The 18,749-nt window shown below is 40.7% G+C and overlaps 2 protein-coding genes across 4 annotated transcripts in view; one reads left to right on the forward strand and one right to left on the reverse strand.

Moving 5' to 3' along the window:
* Positions 1-221: 221 nt before the first annotated feature.
* rfxap (regulatory factor X-associated protein) lies at positions 222-2,600 on the reverse strand. Its single transcript, XM_062536433.1, has 3 exons — positions 1,874-2,600; positions 1,549-1,659; positions 222-1,214 (listed from the first exon to the last, which is right to left on the reverse strand). Exons 1-3 carry the CDS (start codon positions 2,228-2,230, stop codon positions 1,119-1,121), a joined length of 564 nt encoding a protein of 187 aa, XP_062392417.1. The 5' UTR covers positions 2,231-2,600; the 3' UTR covers positions 222-1,118.
* Positions 2,601-4,026: 1,426 nt separating this feature from the next.
* The window catches only part of LOC134080159 (sodium/calcium exchanger 3-like), a 28,252-nt gene continuing 13,529 nt past the window's right edge, over positions 4,027-18,749 (forward strand). For 2 of the 3 annotated variants that reach the window (XM_062536434.1, XM_062536436.1), the window contains exons 1-2: positions 4,027-4,188; positions 17,696-18,034. In XM_062536434.1, coding sequence (XP_062392418.1) covers positions 4,180-4,188; positions 17,696-18,034 — 348 coding nt within the window. In that variant the 5' untranslated portion in view covers positions 4,027-4,179. Of the gene's footprint in view, positions 4,189-11,709; positions 11,844-17,695; positions 18,035-18,749 lie in introns of those variants that run through there. The other variant, XM_062536435.1, reaches the window with a different exon arrangement.

Below are 18,749 nucleotides of genomic sequence, written 5' to 3' on the forward strand. Positions count from 1 at the left end.
TTCTTTTTACCTGCTGCCTTATACTGGGAAAAAAAGAGGACTGGCTAACTGCCTCAGCACCCCACCTGTCAAGTCTGACTATACTGAGCCAATGAAATTCTATCCACTCTCCATGTAAGGTCAACACTTTAAAGGGAAGACTGGAGCAGCTAGTCAGATACCAACACAATGCAGTCTATATACTGTACCAGTAAGTAAGCATCAGATGTACTCAATCTCAATGACACTCACGTTCATGTTTTATTCATTTGCAATCTCATGAGCTTATCATCATTATGGTGCTGCCATCAGGAGCAAATAAAAAAGGTTGCTACCAGTGAATGATGCCAACCACAGACATTCATGAAACAGCTTTCCATTTGTTTTCCCCCCAAGCTCATGCCCACATTTAACAGCAAAACCATACAGAGCATATGTCTATAACAGATCACACCACAACATGATTTCAGTAAACCTAGTACAACACGTAACATGTAATATAACAAAATGTATTTCAAATTAATTACAGATATTTAAAAAAAAGTTTAGGGTTTGACACCTAGCACCTCTGGCCAATGTACTGGCGCAGTATGACAACCAATAATCAATAGGCCAGAATGAGATGAGAGCCACCCTTGCAGTGCACACCAGTAATGCCAGGAGAACCTATAGGCACACATTCCTAGAAAAACCCATTGTATAATAAAGACTCCCTTTTTAATATATATTTCACTTCAAAATCACACAGATGGCTCTGTTTTCTTTGTTTCATAAAATCAAACTATAATGATACCCACTGTTGCATGATAAATATGCAGCTTCATGATGCGGTTAAAAGGACAGTTTAAAAAAAAAAAGAAGAGAGAAACTACATAACAGTCTTCACACAGGTTGCTTTACACAGGATAATACAAACTACACATTGTGCAGTACACCCCCGATACCCTCAAATGATAATGCCATGTCAATGTGACATAGATGGCAGTCCTAGGTATTCCACTCACTCTCGGTTAAACAAAGAGTGTTATCAACAGGACTCCCTCTGTGGCCTCTTGAGAAGATCGATTGTGAAGATTTATGAGGGACATGGGGGAAGCAGGAGTGGAGACATACCACAGACCACGGCCCTGCCATCACGGTCAATAGTCCAACTGTGTTTTGGTATGTGCCTGGGAAGTCAGGAGCCTCTGCTGCTGCTGGAGAAAACTGATGACCTCCGGGCTCCGAAGCAGAGACTAGAAAATATCAACCACACACACCCACATACACACACACATACATACATACACACACACACACACACACACACACACACACACACACATTAAAAAATGGTGAAATGTGCATTCTGCTCACAGGGTCCTTGATCATGTGGTTGACCTGCTGATATTGTTAAGTTTCAAGGGTGATCATGTGAAATATGATCAAATCTGCCTTAACATTCCAAATAAATGTAACACTGACACTCTAACACTGTCTAAGCTAACAGCCCTAGCAGAGTTTCAGTTTTCCATCAGTTGGTCTTAAGGAAAGTTAAAGACAGGGAAATCAAGCACATCTCTTGCTCACCAATCTTTTCTGATTCAAAACCTGTTCGATGAGTGATGGTCTGGCCGGACGGTCACCCATCGTCCCGAGACGCTGTTTCGTGACAGATACAGGTCTGTCCTCTCCGCTCTCCTGAAATAAACAACCAAGGCAGTTAGGTTTGTCCCTTGTGTAGGCCATCACCGAGACGGAAATTGTCGATGCAGCCTAACGTCACTGTTTACAAACAGGTAGGCCTACACTGCGAATGAGTTCAAATCTGATCCGCTGAAACAGAAAGTGAAAACAGAGCAGACCTAATGTGCATTAAAGGTCTCTGCGCAGACAATGTCAAGGTGCTACTTACGTCTAATTTTCCTGATGACATTGCCTGATCACTCTTCTTTTTCTTGTACTTGTCTTTGTACATTTTGTTACGGTGTTTCTTGCACATCCAAGGCTTTCTTGCTTTAGCCACCTGCGTAGTGGTCTCCGTGCACCCACTGTATGTGCACTTTTTCGACACATTCTCATTATCGCCAAACGATTCATCGTCGTTGAGTTCTTCGGGGCTTGCGGCACTGTCTCTCGGATCAGATGTTTCCACATTATCGCTCTCCTCATCCTCATCAAACATGCTCTCTTGTTCAAGTGGTGTAACCAAATTCCTACTTTCCATATCACTGGTGGGTAACTCCCCCGTATCTTTGTCTTCTTCACTCATTTTCAAAATTGTACTCTAAACTCTTACTTCACTAAGCTATATTTTGCTTGTTGGTTACTGATAACAGATATAACCAGAACAATGAGCAAGAACCTAATATGAATTTAACATGTCACCCTGGCTAACGTTAGCTTGGTTGTTGTCAGCTAACTACACACTAGCGACTTACACATCCACGAAAAGCACAGGTATTGACAGACACTATCCAAAGTGCTGAATGTATTTTCCCGGTACATAGGCTACAACAACAGTCTACCGTTAGTCCTCACCAATGCCACCGATAACGGTAAGATTTTCACTGGCGAAACGACACCAAACGTCTGGGACAAACAGCGAGAAATCTACGTTAGCAAGTCTACTTTTGCAGTGAACCAGGAAGCGTCGCCGATTAAATATCCTGGATAACCAAATTGAGGGTGCCCTCGTGTGGAGCAGCGGTGCCAGCACACTCAAGCGAAAGAGTCTTCTTGCCACAACATCTCACTCCTCACTTGTCAAATGTTTGACGCTTTTTGCATACAACAGGTGTTACAGAAGTTGAGAGACGACCCATTTCTCTGTAGCAGTTGTAGGCTAAGCTACCCAATCGTTTTTTTAGACATCTTAAGCAATTTCAAATTGTAGTCTACTTTGATACTGTAAGTAGCCTACTATTTTAAAAAGCAAGTCTACAGTAGGCCCTTCAGCATCTGTAGCCTACTTTGGCGACTGAAGTTGAATTGGCTACTTCTATTCAAAGCCATCGATATCTCACTATTCACTATTCGCCCACCTGTTCGTTTGTTTCGGACTGTTCCCCAAACTCGTAACATGAACACGCTTGCGCTGCGGGGAGCTGTCCACGTTAATAGTTCTGAAATATCCCTTAATTTGATGGCGATGTCCGGTGACTGCATGCACGTCACAGCTAGGCCTGCTGTTCGGATCTACACATTAATTAGGTCTAACACCTACACGAAATTGGAAAAAAACTTTGACATTTGCATGTTAGTATCCCAAGCTAGGCCATTTACCAAACAAATCGTTGTAATTAGTTAACATGGTGGAAACTTCTATGTTTGTTGGAAGAATTATACTAGGCCTACTCTCATCGGCCATAGAGTTTTTTGCTACTTGTGAGAATGTTGCTGCCTGTGCAGTGTTTCGGAGTGGCATTTGAAGTCGAGTAGCCTATTCTTCCCGGTTCTACTGTGTCTTAGGCTACTGCATTTCCAAGCCTATGATGAGCCTAGCTTTCAGGGATTTGCTCATTTCAAACGATTCATCGCAGACTTCCCATTCATCACTTTAGAAGGTTGCACATGCGGACTGAGACAGACGTGCTCAGGTTTCAGGAACTTAATATGAACTCGAGTTAGAATTGTGTCGCTGACGAATATAAAATAAGACACAGCTGCGAGAGAATTTAATTGCGGGAGAATTACATTAGGTAAGCATTTTTTTTTTTATCAAACGTAGGCTATAGCCTACTAGCCATTTCACTTGCACTAGGCCTACTCTACCCTTCTCTAGGTTTATATCCAGATTGTTGGCTGTAGGATAACACAAAAACCGTCTGCTGAATTCACCTGTCAAAAGGCTACAACTGGCGGGCTCATGTCTGCTAGCCTTCTTCTACAGCCTAATTCTTTTCAGAAAAACAGTGAAGCAAGACGTCTTAACTTGTCGTTAACTTGCAGTTCAATGATTGTATATTCATAACTAACCAACTTCAAATGTAGCCTAAGCCTACGGTCTATCAGCCTACTAGTGATACATGTGCAGCTCACGGCAGACCTACATTGATGCACCAATCATTGTTCAAGTTTCCGCCGCTGCGCAGTTAATCGTCTGTCCTCTGATCACACCTGTCAAATAGTCTATTCTCCTCTTCAGTCCGGATTCTTTAGGGTGATCTTCACTTGGTTCACTAAACCAATGTATGAACAAAGACTCCTGCACTGGCTTAAATGTTAAAGGTAAGAGATTTATCAACATTATCAGACACGAAAAGAAAAAAAAAAACATTGGGACTGCTCCATAGCAATGATGACACGGGACGTAACTTTAGATGTGGGCTGTTGTAACTGTAGCCTCATGCCTTTCCATACCAACTGAAACTGTGTTGTTGGCTTACACTCCTCGTTCTAATTTGCTGTTTTATTTCCATACGAAAATGTAAAGAACTTGAACTGTCTTGAATCTGAATATAGGGGCTCAAGCTGATGTAAGCCTTCAAAACCTAGGCCTGAATGATGTCTCATGGTCTCATGAGACATCATTCAACAATGCAGACAACGCATCTAATGCAGAGTGCATGTCATTCATGCCCATCATTCTATGTTGATTTCCATCTTGTTTCCCCCTCATGATGAACTCTGGTAGATGGAACATGTTTTCCCAGGTTCAGGGGACCTCATTGGTCGTCATTTAATTTCTTGAATTAGTATGTTCACCCTGTAGAAAATTACCTGAAGAGCATCCGTTTGGCATTGGATCTAAATGCATTATCTAGCCTGCTGTTTTGCAGGTAAAGCAAATAATGCTACTAACTTGTGAATGTAAATTAGTTGGGTTTAGACTTTTGTAGACAAAAATGTTCAATGAAATCAGGATTGAGTTGGGCTATTGTCAGTAATAGGCCTATTATTTTCATAGATTTGATGCCACTCAAAAATTGAATTTTAGGTCCAGAGGAAATGGCCTTGTTTTGGCCAATCTTTGTTTTATTATTATCATTATTATTTACTTAAAATGGTTAAGAAAATGTTATTTGGCTCCTCTGTATGTTTTAAGATTTGCATTAGGCATATTCAACATTCACTTGAAAGCTTTGTGTGAGATCGCCGAATGCCTTCATTGATTCATGAATGTAATCAAGATATCCCTTATGGCCTCATTCACGTCTAAAACAGTCTCAGGTGGCTATATGCTTTATTTCTGTAGGGGGTTGTCCTGCACTGAGGTGTTGAAAAAAAAATGCCATAACCAATCCTATAGGGATATATTTTGTAGCAGAAAACAGGAAGGGGTCATTTTGGCCTCAGGGTATTGGCTTGAGGACTACATCTCATACCAGTTCCTGATAAACTTCAGTGATACTACAGGCATGGAAACTGACTTTTGAGAAGAAGTTTCTGAAGGCAACTTACTTTAGTTTGCCCTCTTTGATGTAAATGGGATAGCCTACATAAGCTTTAATAATACAAGGCAGTACAATTGAACACCACACACGCTACATCCTCCTAATAATTTTACTAATGACATCATAGCAAAGTGTACCTGAGAAACTGCAACTAAGTGCCTTAACCAAAAATATAAACATAATAATGTTAATGGTAGAACACGATGAAGAAAGGAAGCTGTTGTTTATCTTGACTTAAATTGATCCAGCTGAGGAAAGCACTTGTTCTTTGGAAGGAATTTAATTTTGTCTGCATGCAATATTGAGACCGATCACATACCTAACCCGGTGTATAGTGTATTGTGCACACTGTGGTGGAGTGAAGTCAGACGCACAAAGTGGGAAGAGTCGGGGCGAAGTTAATTAATAAAATATAGATAGATAGATAGATCAGAATTGAACACTGGTTGCGTGTGATTGGTTTGTTCAATTTCACCTCACTAGAGAGGTCTTGCTCATTTCAGAGTCCCCGCCTTGCTTCTCACTATACACCGCTGATGATATCGCTGCCAAACTCAAGCCCATAGTCTTGAGTATTGTGTAGTTGTGTAGTTAGTGTGCTCCTTGCCACTGTTACATATGCTTGCTTGAAATGATCAATCCTTTATGTAAAGACATGTTTTTATTCAGTCCAACTGCCTTCCAATAAGCAAGGGGAAATCCTTTGAGAATGCTTAAAGATGTTGTCTGGAAACAAAACAGGAAAGTCTGGAAACATAATGGTGCCAGAGAGATTTTAGTTTGAATCATTGTTTAATTCAAGAAAGAAATATTAAGCTAAAAACAAATCCATTTGGCATATCATCAGTTCACATAAGGTTGTTTGGACAACAGTTTCATTGCTATGACATGCATGGTCACTTGAATTGCTTTGTAGGTAAGGAATGTTTTAAGCACTCAGTTGTATAACCAATTCATAGGTAATTTTATAGCAAGTTTAAATAGCAAACTATGCTTCAGTGACAAATCTTGTCATTTGATGACCTCCCACACTATATGCACGTGCTGTGCCAAATGAGGAAGCCACAAGCATCGTTGTAATAATATATATGGGCAGACCCTGACAATGCCGCGTACACTTCTCGGTGTGGTCATTTCTCAATGTCATTTCCCCAAAGTCAACACACTGCCTGTCCATCATTACTCCTGGACTGTAAAGGCAGTAATCCAATGGTAAAGCATCCTGACACTCAGACTAGAAACATTACCCCATCGTGTGTGTCCAGTAAGGTAAGCCTACTCTGAAACATCCCATCTCCCCCACAGCACACTGCATTCCTTTTAGTGCCTATGATAAACCATAGCTTTCTCAAATTACTCTAATCTCTATAAAGCTATCTCTGTTTAGGGATGTTCATGAACTATTTTACTGTAAAGCAACTATCAGAATTTAAACCGATTGATATTGGTTAAATGGTTAAAACATTGTTTAATACGTAGAAACTTTGTAGATAGGCCTATACTGTTTAAGTCTGGACCATCTCTTGACACTCTTCGGTAACGAGACTCCTAGATATTTTTCCTTTACGTTTTCCTATGTCCATCGCGGGGGGTGGGGGGGGGGGGCAGGCCTCTATGAGGGTTTCAGCGAGGGCAGAGGAGGGTTGTCACAAGGTCTCCTCATCATCCATCAGAATCGTGTAGCGGTTTTCCAGTCATAGAGGTTGGACTGGGCCTGAGTGTTGTCGCGTCTGCCTGCCATGATGCTTGCTTATGTGTCATGGCTCAGGCTGGTGTGGAGTGGAGTTGGCTGGCAGAGGTTCTCAGCAGAGGCCAGGGATAGGCCGAGATTGTATTAAGGCACGTTTAGACTTGCTGTAGACAACGCGTTCGTGTACGCATCATGGCTGCCTCGCGTATTTTGCGGTCGTTTGGTGCGTCGGTCGTGCACGTCGTCGCAAGTGAACACGACGCGTCCGCGAGATGCAATACTGACAAGAAAGTAGGGGGCGATCATTGCCAAAACAAAGTGACTGCAAGATGCATTATCGACATCAAAGCTGGGGGCAATCATGAGAGTAAACAATGGCACATGGCCACATCCACATCTGACATTAGGCTACTAGTCTCCCCCTGGTGAAGACCTCCAGTAAGGTGCGTAATGCTGCAGCGAGTCTGTACACAGGACACAGCAGGTCGCACACGGGCGCATACGCTTACGCTTGGTCTAACGGCAAGTATAATCCCAGCCTTAGTGAAAAGCAGGAGTTGCAGCCAGGTGTGCAGCTGATGGGAGGCATTCATTAGTGACTAGCAGCTTTCCTGTGAATGTGTGTTTACTAGCTTGCTAGTTACATGTAGCTAGCAACAACGATGTCGTGGACACTCTGAAAGCAGTTACGTGGAATCCAAGGGAAGCAGTGAAGCATGCTCAAGGCACACTGCAACATTTGGATATTGTTGGACAGGTGGAAGTGCGTGGCTTGGTACAAGTTGGAAAGCACAGTACAGGAGAAGGGACAAATGGTGACCAGCTTTGTTCATGTACAAGAACAGCAAACTAGACGTTCAACAGTAATGTCTCAAGCAAAGCAAGGACAATGGATGAAGTGGCTTCCTGTTGAGGAGAGGAAGATCAGCTGGAGAGAGCTAAAGGCCATGGATGCTATCCACATTCAATTCATTAAATTCAACGAAGAGGAATGACTGAATAATGTATAATATTGCTTGGCATGTAGATATGTTGCTGATTGGATCATAAACGGCCACAGCAACAAAGTACCCTGGAAATCCATGAGTTCTCGTGATAACACAATTTGAATTGTGTCTGCAAGATACTCTGGCAACGAGCAATGATGCATTACGTTTACGTTTACCCCAACCATTGCGGGTAACCAATCAACCAAGCCAAAGGCAAACTAAATTTATGATGACAATGCTGCATTGTTCAAAGTTGGTAAACATTGGTCGTACCGTAATCCAGTTGCATGCAATGAGATTTTATAATGCATGCTTGGTGCCTCCCCTCGAGTTGGGCCATTACATTATTCATGGCCAGACCCTTAATCTGAAAGATTCCAGGGTCTGGATTTACCAGGCTAGCAACAAAGAGGAATAACAGAAGAATTGGTAGGTATTTGTGGGTGCCCGCATCAAGGGCTTGTGGTCGGTCTGGTTATGTTGATCGGATCATAAACTGCCACAGCAACGAAGAGGAATAATCAAATAATTTGCTGGTGCCCTCATCAAGGGTTTGCATCTTGTTTGTATATGTTGCAGACCATAAACGGCCACTGAAGAGTTTGTTGCCATTTGTCAGTGCCCGCTGCAGGGGCCTGCAGTTTGTCTGGTTATGTTGCTGATCGAATCATAAAACGGCCACAGCGATGAAGAGGAATGACCAAAGAATTTGTCGGTATTTGTTGGCAAAGAAAGTGTGAAGATGAGTGGATCAGGGGCACCATACCATGGCTGATTGTGTGGGTATAATTTAACGAAACATCCATGAAGGAGGGTGTCAGCTTAACAGGCCCAGTGAAATGCTTTCTGTAGTATAATGCTTTCCGCCATTTTTGGAAATAAGCTAATTTTCCCCTTGAGCAAAACAACACTCATAATAATCAAGGCAACTTGTAAACGTACCATGGGCGCAGTGATATCACGCAGCATCATCTGAAAATAGTCCCCATAGACAACAAGCAGTAGTAGTGCCAGTAGTTTGCAAGTTGCCTTGATTATTACGCTAGATGACAGTGTAGTTCAATCAGCTTAGAAAAACGGCAGGTTTCATTTTCAGTTGGTCTTATTGCACTTTCTAACTTGAGAAGAGACGTTTTAAATGAGAAAATTACCGGAAATCTTAGTCACTTTTAAACATGATGCTAGCAGGCGAGATGCTACTGGTCTAATCCGTTTCAATGATCTATGCTAGGCTGAAGCTAAAAGTTGTATCGCCAGACAGAATGGCTGCATGAACGGGAAAAAGATCAATATCAATTGTTTTGCTCGAGGGGAGGTGGAAAATTAGCTTATTTCCAAAAATGGCGGAATATCCCATTAAGCCATTAGAGAACTGTGGAAACACACCACTTAATTGGTACTTTTTATAAGTGCAGGAAATTCTAGCTGTTCTCACACCAGAGTAAGTCTCTGAAGAGTAACCATTTAGTAACAGAGTAACAATGCCTGAAGCTTGTGTGTGTGTGTGTGTGTGTGTGTGTGTGTGTGTGTGTCTGTCTGTCTCTCTCTCTCTTTCACTCTTTCTCTGTCTGTCTGTCTGTCTCTCTGTGTGTGTGTGCGTGTGTGTGTGTGTGTGTGTGTGTGTGTGTGTGTGTGTGGTGTGTGGTTTGAGAGTAAATGCTTCTCCCTCACTGCTGCTTTCTTGTGTTGAATATTGCATAACTTGTTCAACTCAGTACCAGTGCAGAAGTTGAGACTGCACCTCCTTCTAAGGTGACAGGATTGTCAGGAGGAGTGACCATGGTAATGGACACCAGCTGGCTTGGCTGTCTGTCTACCATCATGTCTGTTTCAGACTCTCTTTCTCTCTTGCTTCCAATTATACTGTGGCTAGCAAAAGTATTTCCTTCAGGAGAATGAGGTCTGCCACTTTTTTAGGTCTGACAAACCATGACATTTTATGTAACTATTTCAACATTGATCCAAAAGTTGGGCAAAAATGTTATTGTACAGGCAACTGTTCAATGACAAATAAAAGTCTCACATAAACTTGTATTATGCCGTGAACTTATTTTTATATTTCATGTGGTGTTCATAAAGTGTTAAACCTTTGGAATGTCATTATTTAAAAAAAAAAAAAAAAAAGGCAGTGGCCTACACAGTCAGTATTGCTGAGTATTACTGTCTGTGATAGCGCATACATTACTTCACCATTTCATAGCTTGTGGCAAGTCTGCCTGGGATGTTCATGCTCTTATAATTATAATTTCTTTCTCAGTGGAGAAAATTAATGGGATTTTTACTATTGGAATTGCTGTTATTGATGTGCTCTGTGTTAACCTGTCAAGCATGTGTCTCTGTCTCCGCCCATCCCTTTATATCTGCACTTCCTGTCTTGTTAATTTCCCTCCATTTCTGCTAGCACTTGTCCCCATTATTATTGGACTTCATGTAGCCGCTTGCAGCCATCTTAAGCTAACTGCATACGTGATTATTTCTGAGATTCTGATACGTTGTCAAACTGGAATTGTACATGACGTAAGGGTTGAAAACGTATCAGAATCTCAGAAATAATCACGTACTGTATGCAGTCAGCTTAAGACGGCTGCAGGTGGCCACATGAAGTCGAATCCACCTAATGTCTTGTTGGTGTCGTCCAGTCCTCTGTCTTTCTGTTAACTGTTGTGTGTATGTCAACTCCCTGTTCCTCTGTCCTTTGTCGGTTTCTCTGGTCATCCTGTCTGTTATTAAGTACGTTTGCACGTCACAATAAAGTGTGCTTTTCTAAACTTTGCCTGGAAGAGTCTTGCGCGTGAGTCCTCCTGCCTAAAACCTGACAGTATGAACCGACTAAGGCCCCGTTCACACATACACGGGTATCTTGAAAAACAGAGACTTTTCCCTTCGTTTGTGCCTTCGGTTTACACACAAACGGTGATTTCGCCTCTGAATACGATTCTTTCTAAAAAACTCTGGCAAAAGTGGAGATTTAGGACAACTTTCGTTTCGCGTATGAATGTAAACTGAGAAAAACGAAGAAAAACAGAGTTCTAGAGAATCGTTTGCTGTTTCTCAAAGTCAAGGATGGGTCCTTCAAAGCCACTTTTTCAAGGACGTTACGTCATCAAATCCCGTTAAGCACTGTTCCAAAGTCAAGGATGCTTTACAATTCTATCAAGTATACTGAGTCCTTCGTTCTGAGAATTTCTGAGAATTTTGGAGGATGCATCGATGGATTCTCGGCGTGAAGAAATAACCCACAATCCTTCGCGTATGGACGATTAGAAATTCTCTAGTGGTGTGATTTTTTTTTTTTTTTTTTTTTTAAAGATGTAGAGAGGGAGATGGAAAGAAGATGCAAAGAAGCAGTATGTGGGCTAAATACGATTTCTGAAGTTTTTTGTAATGTCATCATAGTATTTGCTCAGGCATTTATATCAAATTATGGTGCATGTTCATCATAAATGCATGTCAGTGTGTATGAATAGTTGTGCTTTGATAGACTTTTGTTATTAATTGATCTGTGAGTAATTTCGCCCAATGCGAAGTTTGTACAGGTTTAACAGACTAGGCGTTGCCAAACTTTCATTGCCACTAACATAATTATTAACTACGGATTGTAATTATGGAACCGTGCACGGTTGACGTGCACTTCCTCACTCGCTAGGCTGTTCCATTGCATGTGATCTTGACGGCTGGGGAGGGTAAGGTGTGTAGCCTTGTTCCTCTAGCACCGACTCGCAAGAAAGCATTCTATCAAGGATGCCCTCTTGACTTTGAGAAACAGCGTATGTGCCAAAAGTGCGACCTTTCTAGGCAGCCAACGTCATGGTATGTGACAAGCCCATACTTGTATCTGCAGAAAAATTCAGAAGTTCAGATGCTAATTGTGAGGGGACTGCTTTGCTTTGCATATTTGAGTTTTCTGTGCAGAATGGATTTCATAGTGGATTTGAAATTTGTACTTTATGTGTGTATTCGTCTTTTAGTCCTCCTGCCCTCTTTTTTTTAGAACCACTGGCTTTTGTTACCACTGTGCTTTCTGTGCCTGTCTTGAACTTTAATGGAACAATGTCATTCATAACATATGCCATTTTTAATGAGAATTATCCAGTTATTATCTACCGAGTCTTACCGCTGACTTGAGGACTATGAAAGTGCTTTCTTAAAGAGAGAACAAGTGTGATCATTTCTGGTTTTCTCTTTTTTACCCTCATAGATCTGTTCTGAGTGTGTGTGTGTGTGTGTGTGTGTGTGTGTGTGTGTGTGTGTGTGTGTGTGTGTGTGTGTGTGTGTGTGTGTGTGTGTGTGTGTGTGTGTGTGTGTGTGTGTGTGGAGACATAGACTTATCAGAGCACACACAGAAATGATCACATAAGGCCAAGTCCTTAACAGTTGTAGAGCCATTGAGACCCTTTGTGATGACAGGGCCAAGAAGGTGTATTGGCCCCTGTACATGCTGTGTTAGGTTGAAGGTATCAATTGTGTAGTTCCATAACTGATTCAATCACCCAACTCTTCAAGAAAAGCTTTGAATGTTTAGGAGGCATGTAAAGTGTCAATAGTAACATCTGAGGAGAACACTTACTAAGTTCACATAAACATGTCAAATGATGCAAAGTCTCCACTTGATGACTGTTTGCATTGAAAAGATTCTTTGGAGATTGTGGCTATTCACTCTCCTTTTCATTACCTATTTTTAGTACCTTTTTTTTTATAGCCATTCTCTGACTTGGCGGTCAATGGAGGTCAACAATTTCCCTTTATTTGAATTGTGAATTCTCTCGTCTTTCCCATGTTAAAGAATGACAAGGGCATTTGACCTCTGTCATTTTATTTTCACAACTTAGTGAAACAGGAAGTCATGGATTACTGCTTGACAGTTCACAGACACTCTGATTAACTTCAGGAAGTTGAATATAAATGAGACAGGCTCTGGTTCCATTTTGTTCATAGCCTACATTTCCCTAAGGGTGTCAACAATTGTGGTACATTAAAAAGGCTAGGGTTATCTCTAGAGACAAAAAAAACATACTGTATGCTACAATGTTTAAAAGATAATGTGTTTGAACCAAGCCACAAGGGGGTGGCATAGATGGTCACTTTCTGAAAGACATCATGTTACATTGGACATGACCTTTGTTACCATGGGAACATTATCACTGCATGAAGTTCCTCTCTCTGTGGTCCTTATCTCTAAATATGTTCAAGTTGATCAGATCTGCCTTTTTTACAGCATTGCAGTGTATAAGTGACATGCAGGCCACACCTACAGTAATTGCACATTTTCAAGACAGCATGAACATTTGATAAGGGTTAGGCTACTTGGTAAGTGAATAACAGCTATTTGAGAGAAAGCCTTTATGATTTGTGTGTTTTATTTGGTCAAGGTGAGAATTCCATCAGGCACTGACCATTTTCCTCGTCTCCAAAAATGTATTTGAAATGTTACACAAACAAGAGCAACAAATTATAAAGTGACAGTTCCCCACTTCCTTCTGTAATAGATTTGACACTTAAACTTGTGTTCAATAAAAGAAAAAGATATTCGACACCATTAATCCATAACCCCTTGGATTCTGTTAGTTCTCTCATCCAACAACAGAAGAAGCTCTGGTGAAGGATGTTTTCCTTAGATCAGACTTTGAACCATCAGTCAAGCATGTTGATTGTGATTGTAAGTGATCCATTACCTCACAAGTTCCATTCCTTTAGGAGGGCTGTTGAATCTTGGTTAAACAGTGGTGTTCTTGGTTGCATCTGAGAGTGGCCAGCAAAGCTATTCATGGGTTTCACCAGGTCCCTTTCCACAGGTGTATACAATCAAGCACCTTGATTATCAATGCAGACTGCATGGTGCTTGATTGATACACCTGTGCAAATGGACCTGATGAAACCCATGAATACTTTGGAGAGTTAATGTCATGAGCAGTGTTGGGGAGTAACGCATTACATGTAATTGAGTTACGTAATTTAATTACAAAATAAATGTAACAGTAATATATTACAGTTACTGTAGAAAAATGTGTAATTCAATTACAGGTACTTTTGAAATTTTTCAAAATTACAATTTGAATTACATCTCAATATTGTCAGCAAAACCTTGCAAAGAATATTGTATGTAAAAAGAACTGTTTCCCTCCACAGCCATAGTTTGATACGGGACCTTCTGATAGGCTCTATCACGTCTACAGAGCCATCAGCGTAGGCCTACATGCCTGCCTGTAAACGTGTTATGATTATCATTATATTATCCTCACAAAAAAATGTGATGCTAATTCATGTATTGAATGCCCTTGCTGCCTTGTGCGCTTGTACAGAACTGCTCGGCAGCCTGTAGACCAAGGCCGAAATCTTCGCATGGATTTGGGGACTATATATATCATAAAAAAATCTGAAAAGTAATCAAAAAGTAATCAAAAGTAATTAGTTACGTTACTCAGAAAAAGTAATTCAAATAGTTACACTACTATTACATTTTAAACAGGGTAACTTGTAACTGTAACACATTACATTTCTAAAGTAACCTTCCCAACACTGGTCATGAGGAAGGCTTCAAAGTAGAAGTCAAACTGTTTATGATGTGAAATTCTCACCAACTATTTTGTGGTTTGAAATACCAACCAACATGTCCACTTCTTAAAGTTATCACTACTGCCCACTTGCCACTGATCAAATCCTACAGGAAAACTTGATCAGGTCAAAACTAACCATGAACTGAAGCCCGAGGGCGTTCACACTGACATGCTTTTTTCCATTGAAACATGAACATTGAACATCCAAAGTAGTGAGTGTTAAAAACATGCAAGGTAGAATTTGATTGTATACGTACATGTTGTTGCTACTGTATCTAGCTAAATCGCTAGCTCCCTAACTTAGCTAATATATGCTAGAGCTTCTATCAGCTTCTTGATTAAAAAGCTCAATAAACATCATGGGAACATATGCCTATCTCTGGTCTCAGTTCATGAAAACACCGTATGGAGCAACATGGGCACTCGAATGAACACTCCTTTTATTGCAAAGATAATAATGTGTGTATATGTGTACAATCAGTAAACATAAGCCTGTGTACCTTGGCATTTTGGTTTGTTCTTTGGTGTGTTTTAGCCCCCAAAAGAACCTTTGAGTTGAGAACCTCTAGGTTTAGGAAAAGTGTGTGAAATTTGATCATGTGTCACAATGCACAAAATCCCTAATACCTCACTTCCAGTGGGTGTGGCTAATGCAGTGTACATATGAAAGTTGTTCATCTTGGGGAAATACACAAACCCACTCGACATGGTGTGTGTAGCTGAAATATGCCAACCACAGGACCAATCACATAAGGGGGTGATAGAGAGTGCCTGGGCCTGACTTCTGTCCCTGTGTAGTGATGGCACATGCTGATGTGTCTGTAGCCTGGAAAATCTAAACCCTGGTAATCTTTCAGATTAAGGGTCTGGCCACGAATAATGTAGGCCTAATGAGCCAACTAGGGGCGGCACCGCACCAAGCATGCATTTGAAAATCTCACTGCAGTTGGATAACACTATGACCAATGTTTACTGACTTTGAACGTTGCAGCGCTGTCGTCATCAGTTTAGTTCGATATCACACTGATTTGATTGGTTACCTGCAAAGTCTGGGGTAAAAGTAATGTGCATCATTGCTCATTGCCAGAGTATCTTGCAGACAAAAACTGTGTCATAGATCTAGTTCAGGAGTAGTATGGAGAACTAACTTTATTAGTGGACTCTGCGCCGGAATCTTTGGCTGACGTGGGTTACGAGTAGCTACACTGCGAGTCACACTTCTCTGTCCGGCACCTTGTTTTCGCTTGACTTTTGATTGTAAACTCAGGGCATTACTGTAGAGGAGCTTAATGCTCAGTCAATATCTGCTGAATAAATAATGGTTGATGATGATGATATCCATTTCGACTATGATGATGATGATGATGATGATAATGATATCCATTTCGACTATGGCAATTGACTAACCTCTGGGACCCTGGTGGACATTCGACGTACTGCATGTTGTTGGAACTTACGTGTTGGTCTCATTGTCTCTTGGGTGAAATGTAGGCTACAAGAAATCATTGCAATCATCTCCTTCAGCAGTAGTCCATTACAGATTTCTAGAGTTTGAAAGGAGGGAGGAGGACTGTGGACACAACATCCAGAAATGACACCTCTCAGTGTTGCGGTCCCAGTTTAGCAACACAGTTGTGTTCAGCAAACAACACTCTAGAAAATCCCCTTCCTGTTTTAGCCACCATATTGAACCGTGGCACTAAACCCCAAGCTTGCCTCTCACTATTGCTGCTCATTGTATCTCCTTGCAGCCGCATTAGAACAGGACCCATGTAACAGGACATGCCTGGCAAAGAGACAGAAATGTGATACTGCCTTTTTGTTTGTCACAGTTGCCCAGAAGACCTGCAGCAGGCTGTAGAGGATATATATATTGAGATTATTTGATGGAGTGACTCACTGTGAATGCAGTGAATTCTGTAGATGATCATATATAGTCACAATGTCTGTTGTTAATGAACAAAAAGATCAATAGGTAAATGTTCTATCTGAAATTGGTTAGTCAAATAATAAAGTGTTTCAACCTTTTACCTCAGAGGTTTGGTTAGGCAACTGCTACCTATATAGCTGTTCACAAAAAAGACTTCTGTGAAAATACCAAATTCAATAAAAGGACAGAGGAATGACCAGTATTATTGGAAGGTCAAGTACTGGTCAGAGAGGAGGACAGATCTGAATAATAGAAAACAAGTATTAACCCTTAACTGAGCTGTGGCCTCTTGGGCTGATCAAGCCAGATCTATAATTGGCAAGGGATGATTTCACCACACATGCAGTTAGGCCCAACATCATGTCCCTATCTTCAATTGATGATAATTGTCTGACTGTTTTCTGGCTATTCAGTTGGAGTTAGAGATAAAGAGGCTGGTTAGGTGTCGATGTTATGTTGGAGAGCAGGATAATTTGGTATTACTCAACAACTCAAGCTGGTTAGATGGGCAAAATATCTAACGCAAACTCAACACCAGTGTTTCAGACCCACAAGTCTGAAATATACCCATGGTGGTACAAAGCAGAAAGAGCCAACATTACCTTTTTAGGTGTTATTGCTTTAACATAAAAGACTTTTATTTTTTATGTCTCTTTAAAGCACTTTTGTCTGTCTTATGCATTAAATTCAGTGAGTCCCCAATGCAATCAATACATTTAAACTATAATATGCTAATAACGTTTTCTTTGTTGCTTTGATAGACTAGGGTTGACCTTGTTTAGTCAAATAAGTAAATCTGGTAGGACTACATTGGTTTTGTAATATATTATATGTCCCTGCAGTCCTTTTCCACCCTGTTAGTCTGTATTTTCTTGCTTCCCAAAAAACAAATCAAACACAAACCCATTTTTCTCTCATCCATGTCAGAAGCGTGGTTCTAAAAAATAAATAAATATACTAATGTAAAACATATCAAAATGTGACTGTTTTGTTTTATTAAATGTTATGTTGTCAAATTAACCTTTGTTGAGTACCATCAGAAATGTGATGAATATGATCAATTTTGGCTGCATGCTCTGTAAAAGTACAATTCCAATCCCAGTCTTTTGAATATTGTATTTGATTACATTTTTGCCTCTTCTCTCCGTGTTTTCTCTTTTTCCTTTTTTTTCAAACAGTTCTCCTCTCCCTGCAAAGACACAATGTCTTCTCTCTTATTTCTGTACCTTTTATTGCTCTGTCGGCTGAATGTGTCAGCCTCCTTCAGTATCTCTCTATCATCTCAGGGGAACAGCAGCAGCAGTATTGCCAGCAGTGTGCCTCCAAAGCGCTCCTGCACTGAGCTGGTAATATGTAAACCGGGCATCTTGCTGCCTGTATGGATGCCACAGGAAGTAAGTACGGGCGAGCAAGCAGGACGGGCTTTGCTCTACTTCAGCTGCCTCCTGTACATGTTTCTTGGCGTGTCCATCATCGCAGACCGCTTCATGGCTGCCATTGAGGTCATCACTTCACAGGTACATTACTTTTTCTCAATTGCTTGTAAGTGAAGAGAATGTTTTCAAAGCAATACAGAATGTGTTTAGACTGCAAGTGACATCACACAGACACAAGTAACACTTTCTTTGAACATAGTATCCATATAGCTTTATAAACACATTCATAAAAGGGTTATAAAGTATTCATGAGCCTCATAATTATTGACATAAGTATAGCTTTTTATACATAATTATGACTGCACTCATATGATGATCATCATTATGATGATGTTGGATAAGCCTTATAGCTTGAAATATCACAATGAACTATGAAGCTTATTTAACACAGTATCCACAAAGCATTAATATATGACTATAAAGTATTAGTAAGGCCTCATAAGATATAGAGACTTTATATTGATCTCTAAGGGGAAATTCAAGAAATATGTATAGAGCTATCTAAACATATGCATGACTGCACTCATAAAGCATTATGCTGGTAGGCTAACACATAAGCCCTCGCTTGAAGTACAATGCATTATAAAGCTTCTTTTACCTCTTCCTAATATCGTTGACCATAGACTTCCATACAAGCTTTCATAACAACAACATAATAACATTACTTGCTAGCGGAGTACCCCTCACGCAGATATTACATGCATATGACATGAAAGAGCACAGCTTGTTGATGTTGACACTATTTTAACATTACTTATGTGCTGCAATATTTGCAATATTGCAGAGTCGTAGTGAG

The sequence above is a fragment of the Sardina pilchardus genome, chromosome 5, assembly GCF_963854185.1.
Source record: "Sardina pilchardus chromosome 5, fSarPil1.1, whole genome shotgun sequence".
Classification (NCBI taxonomy): domain Eukaryota; kingdom Metazoa; phylum Chordata; class Actinopteri; order Clupeiformes; family Clupeidae; genus Sardina; species Sardina pilchardus.

Coding starts and splice junctions, on each gene's coding strand:
- rfxap (XM_062536433.1), bottom strand. CDS start 2,230: ATGAGTGAAGAAGACAAAGATACGGGGGAGTTACCCACCAGTGATATG. Junction 1,660..1,873: donor TGTCATCAGGAAAATTAGAC/GTAAGTAGCACC, acceptor TGTTTATTTCAG/GAGAGCGGAGAGGACAGACC. Junction 1,215..1,548: donor TTTTGAATCAGAAAAGATTG/GTGAGCAAGAGA, acceptor GATATTTTCTAG/TCTCTGCTTCGGAGCCCGGA.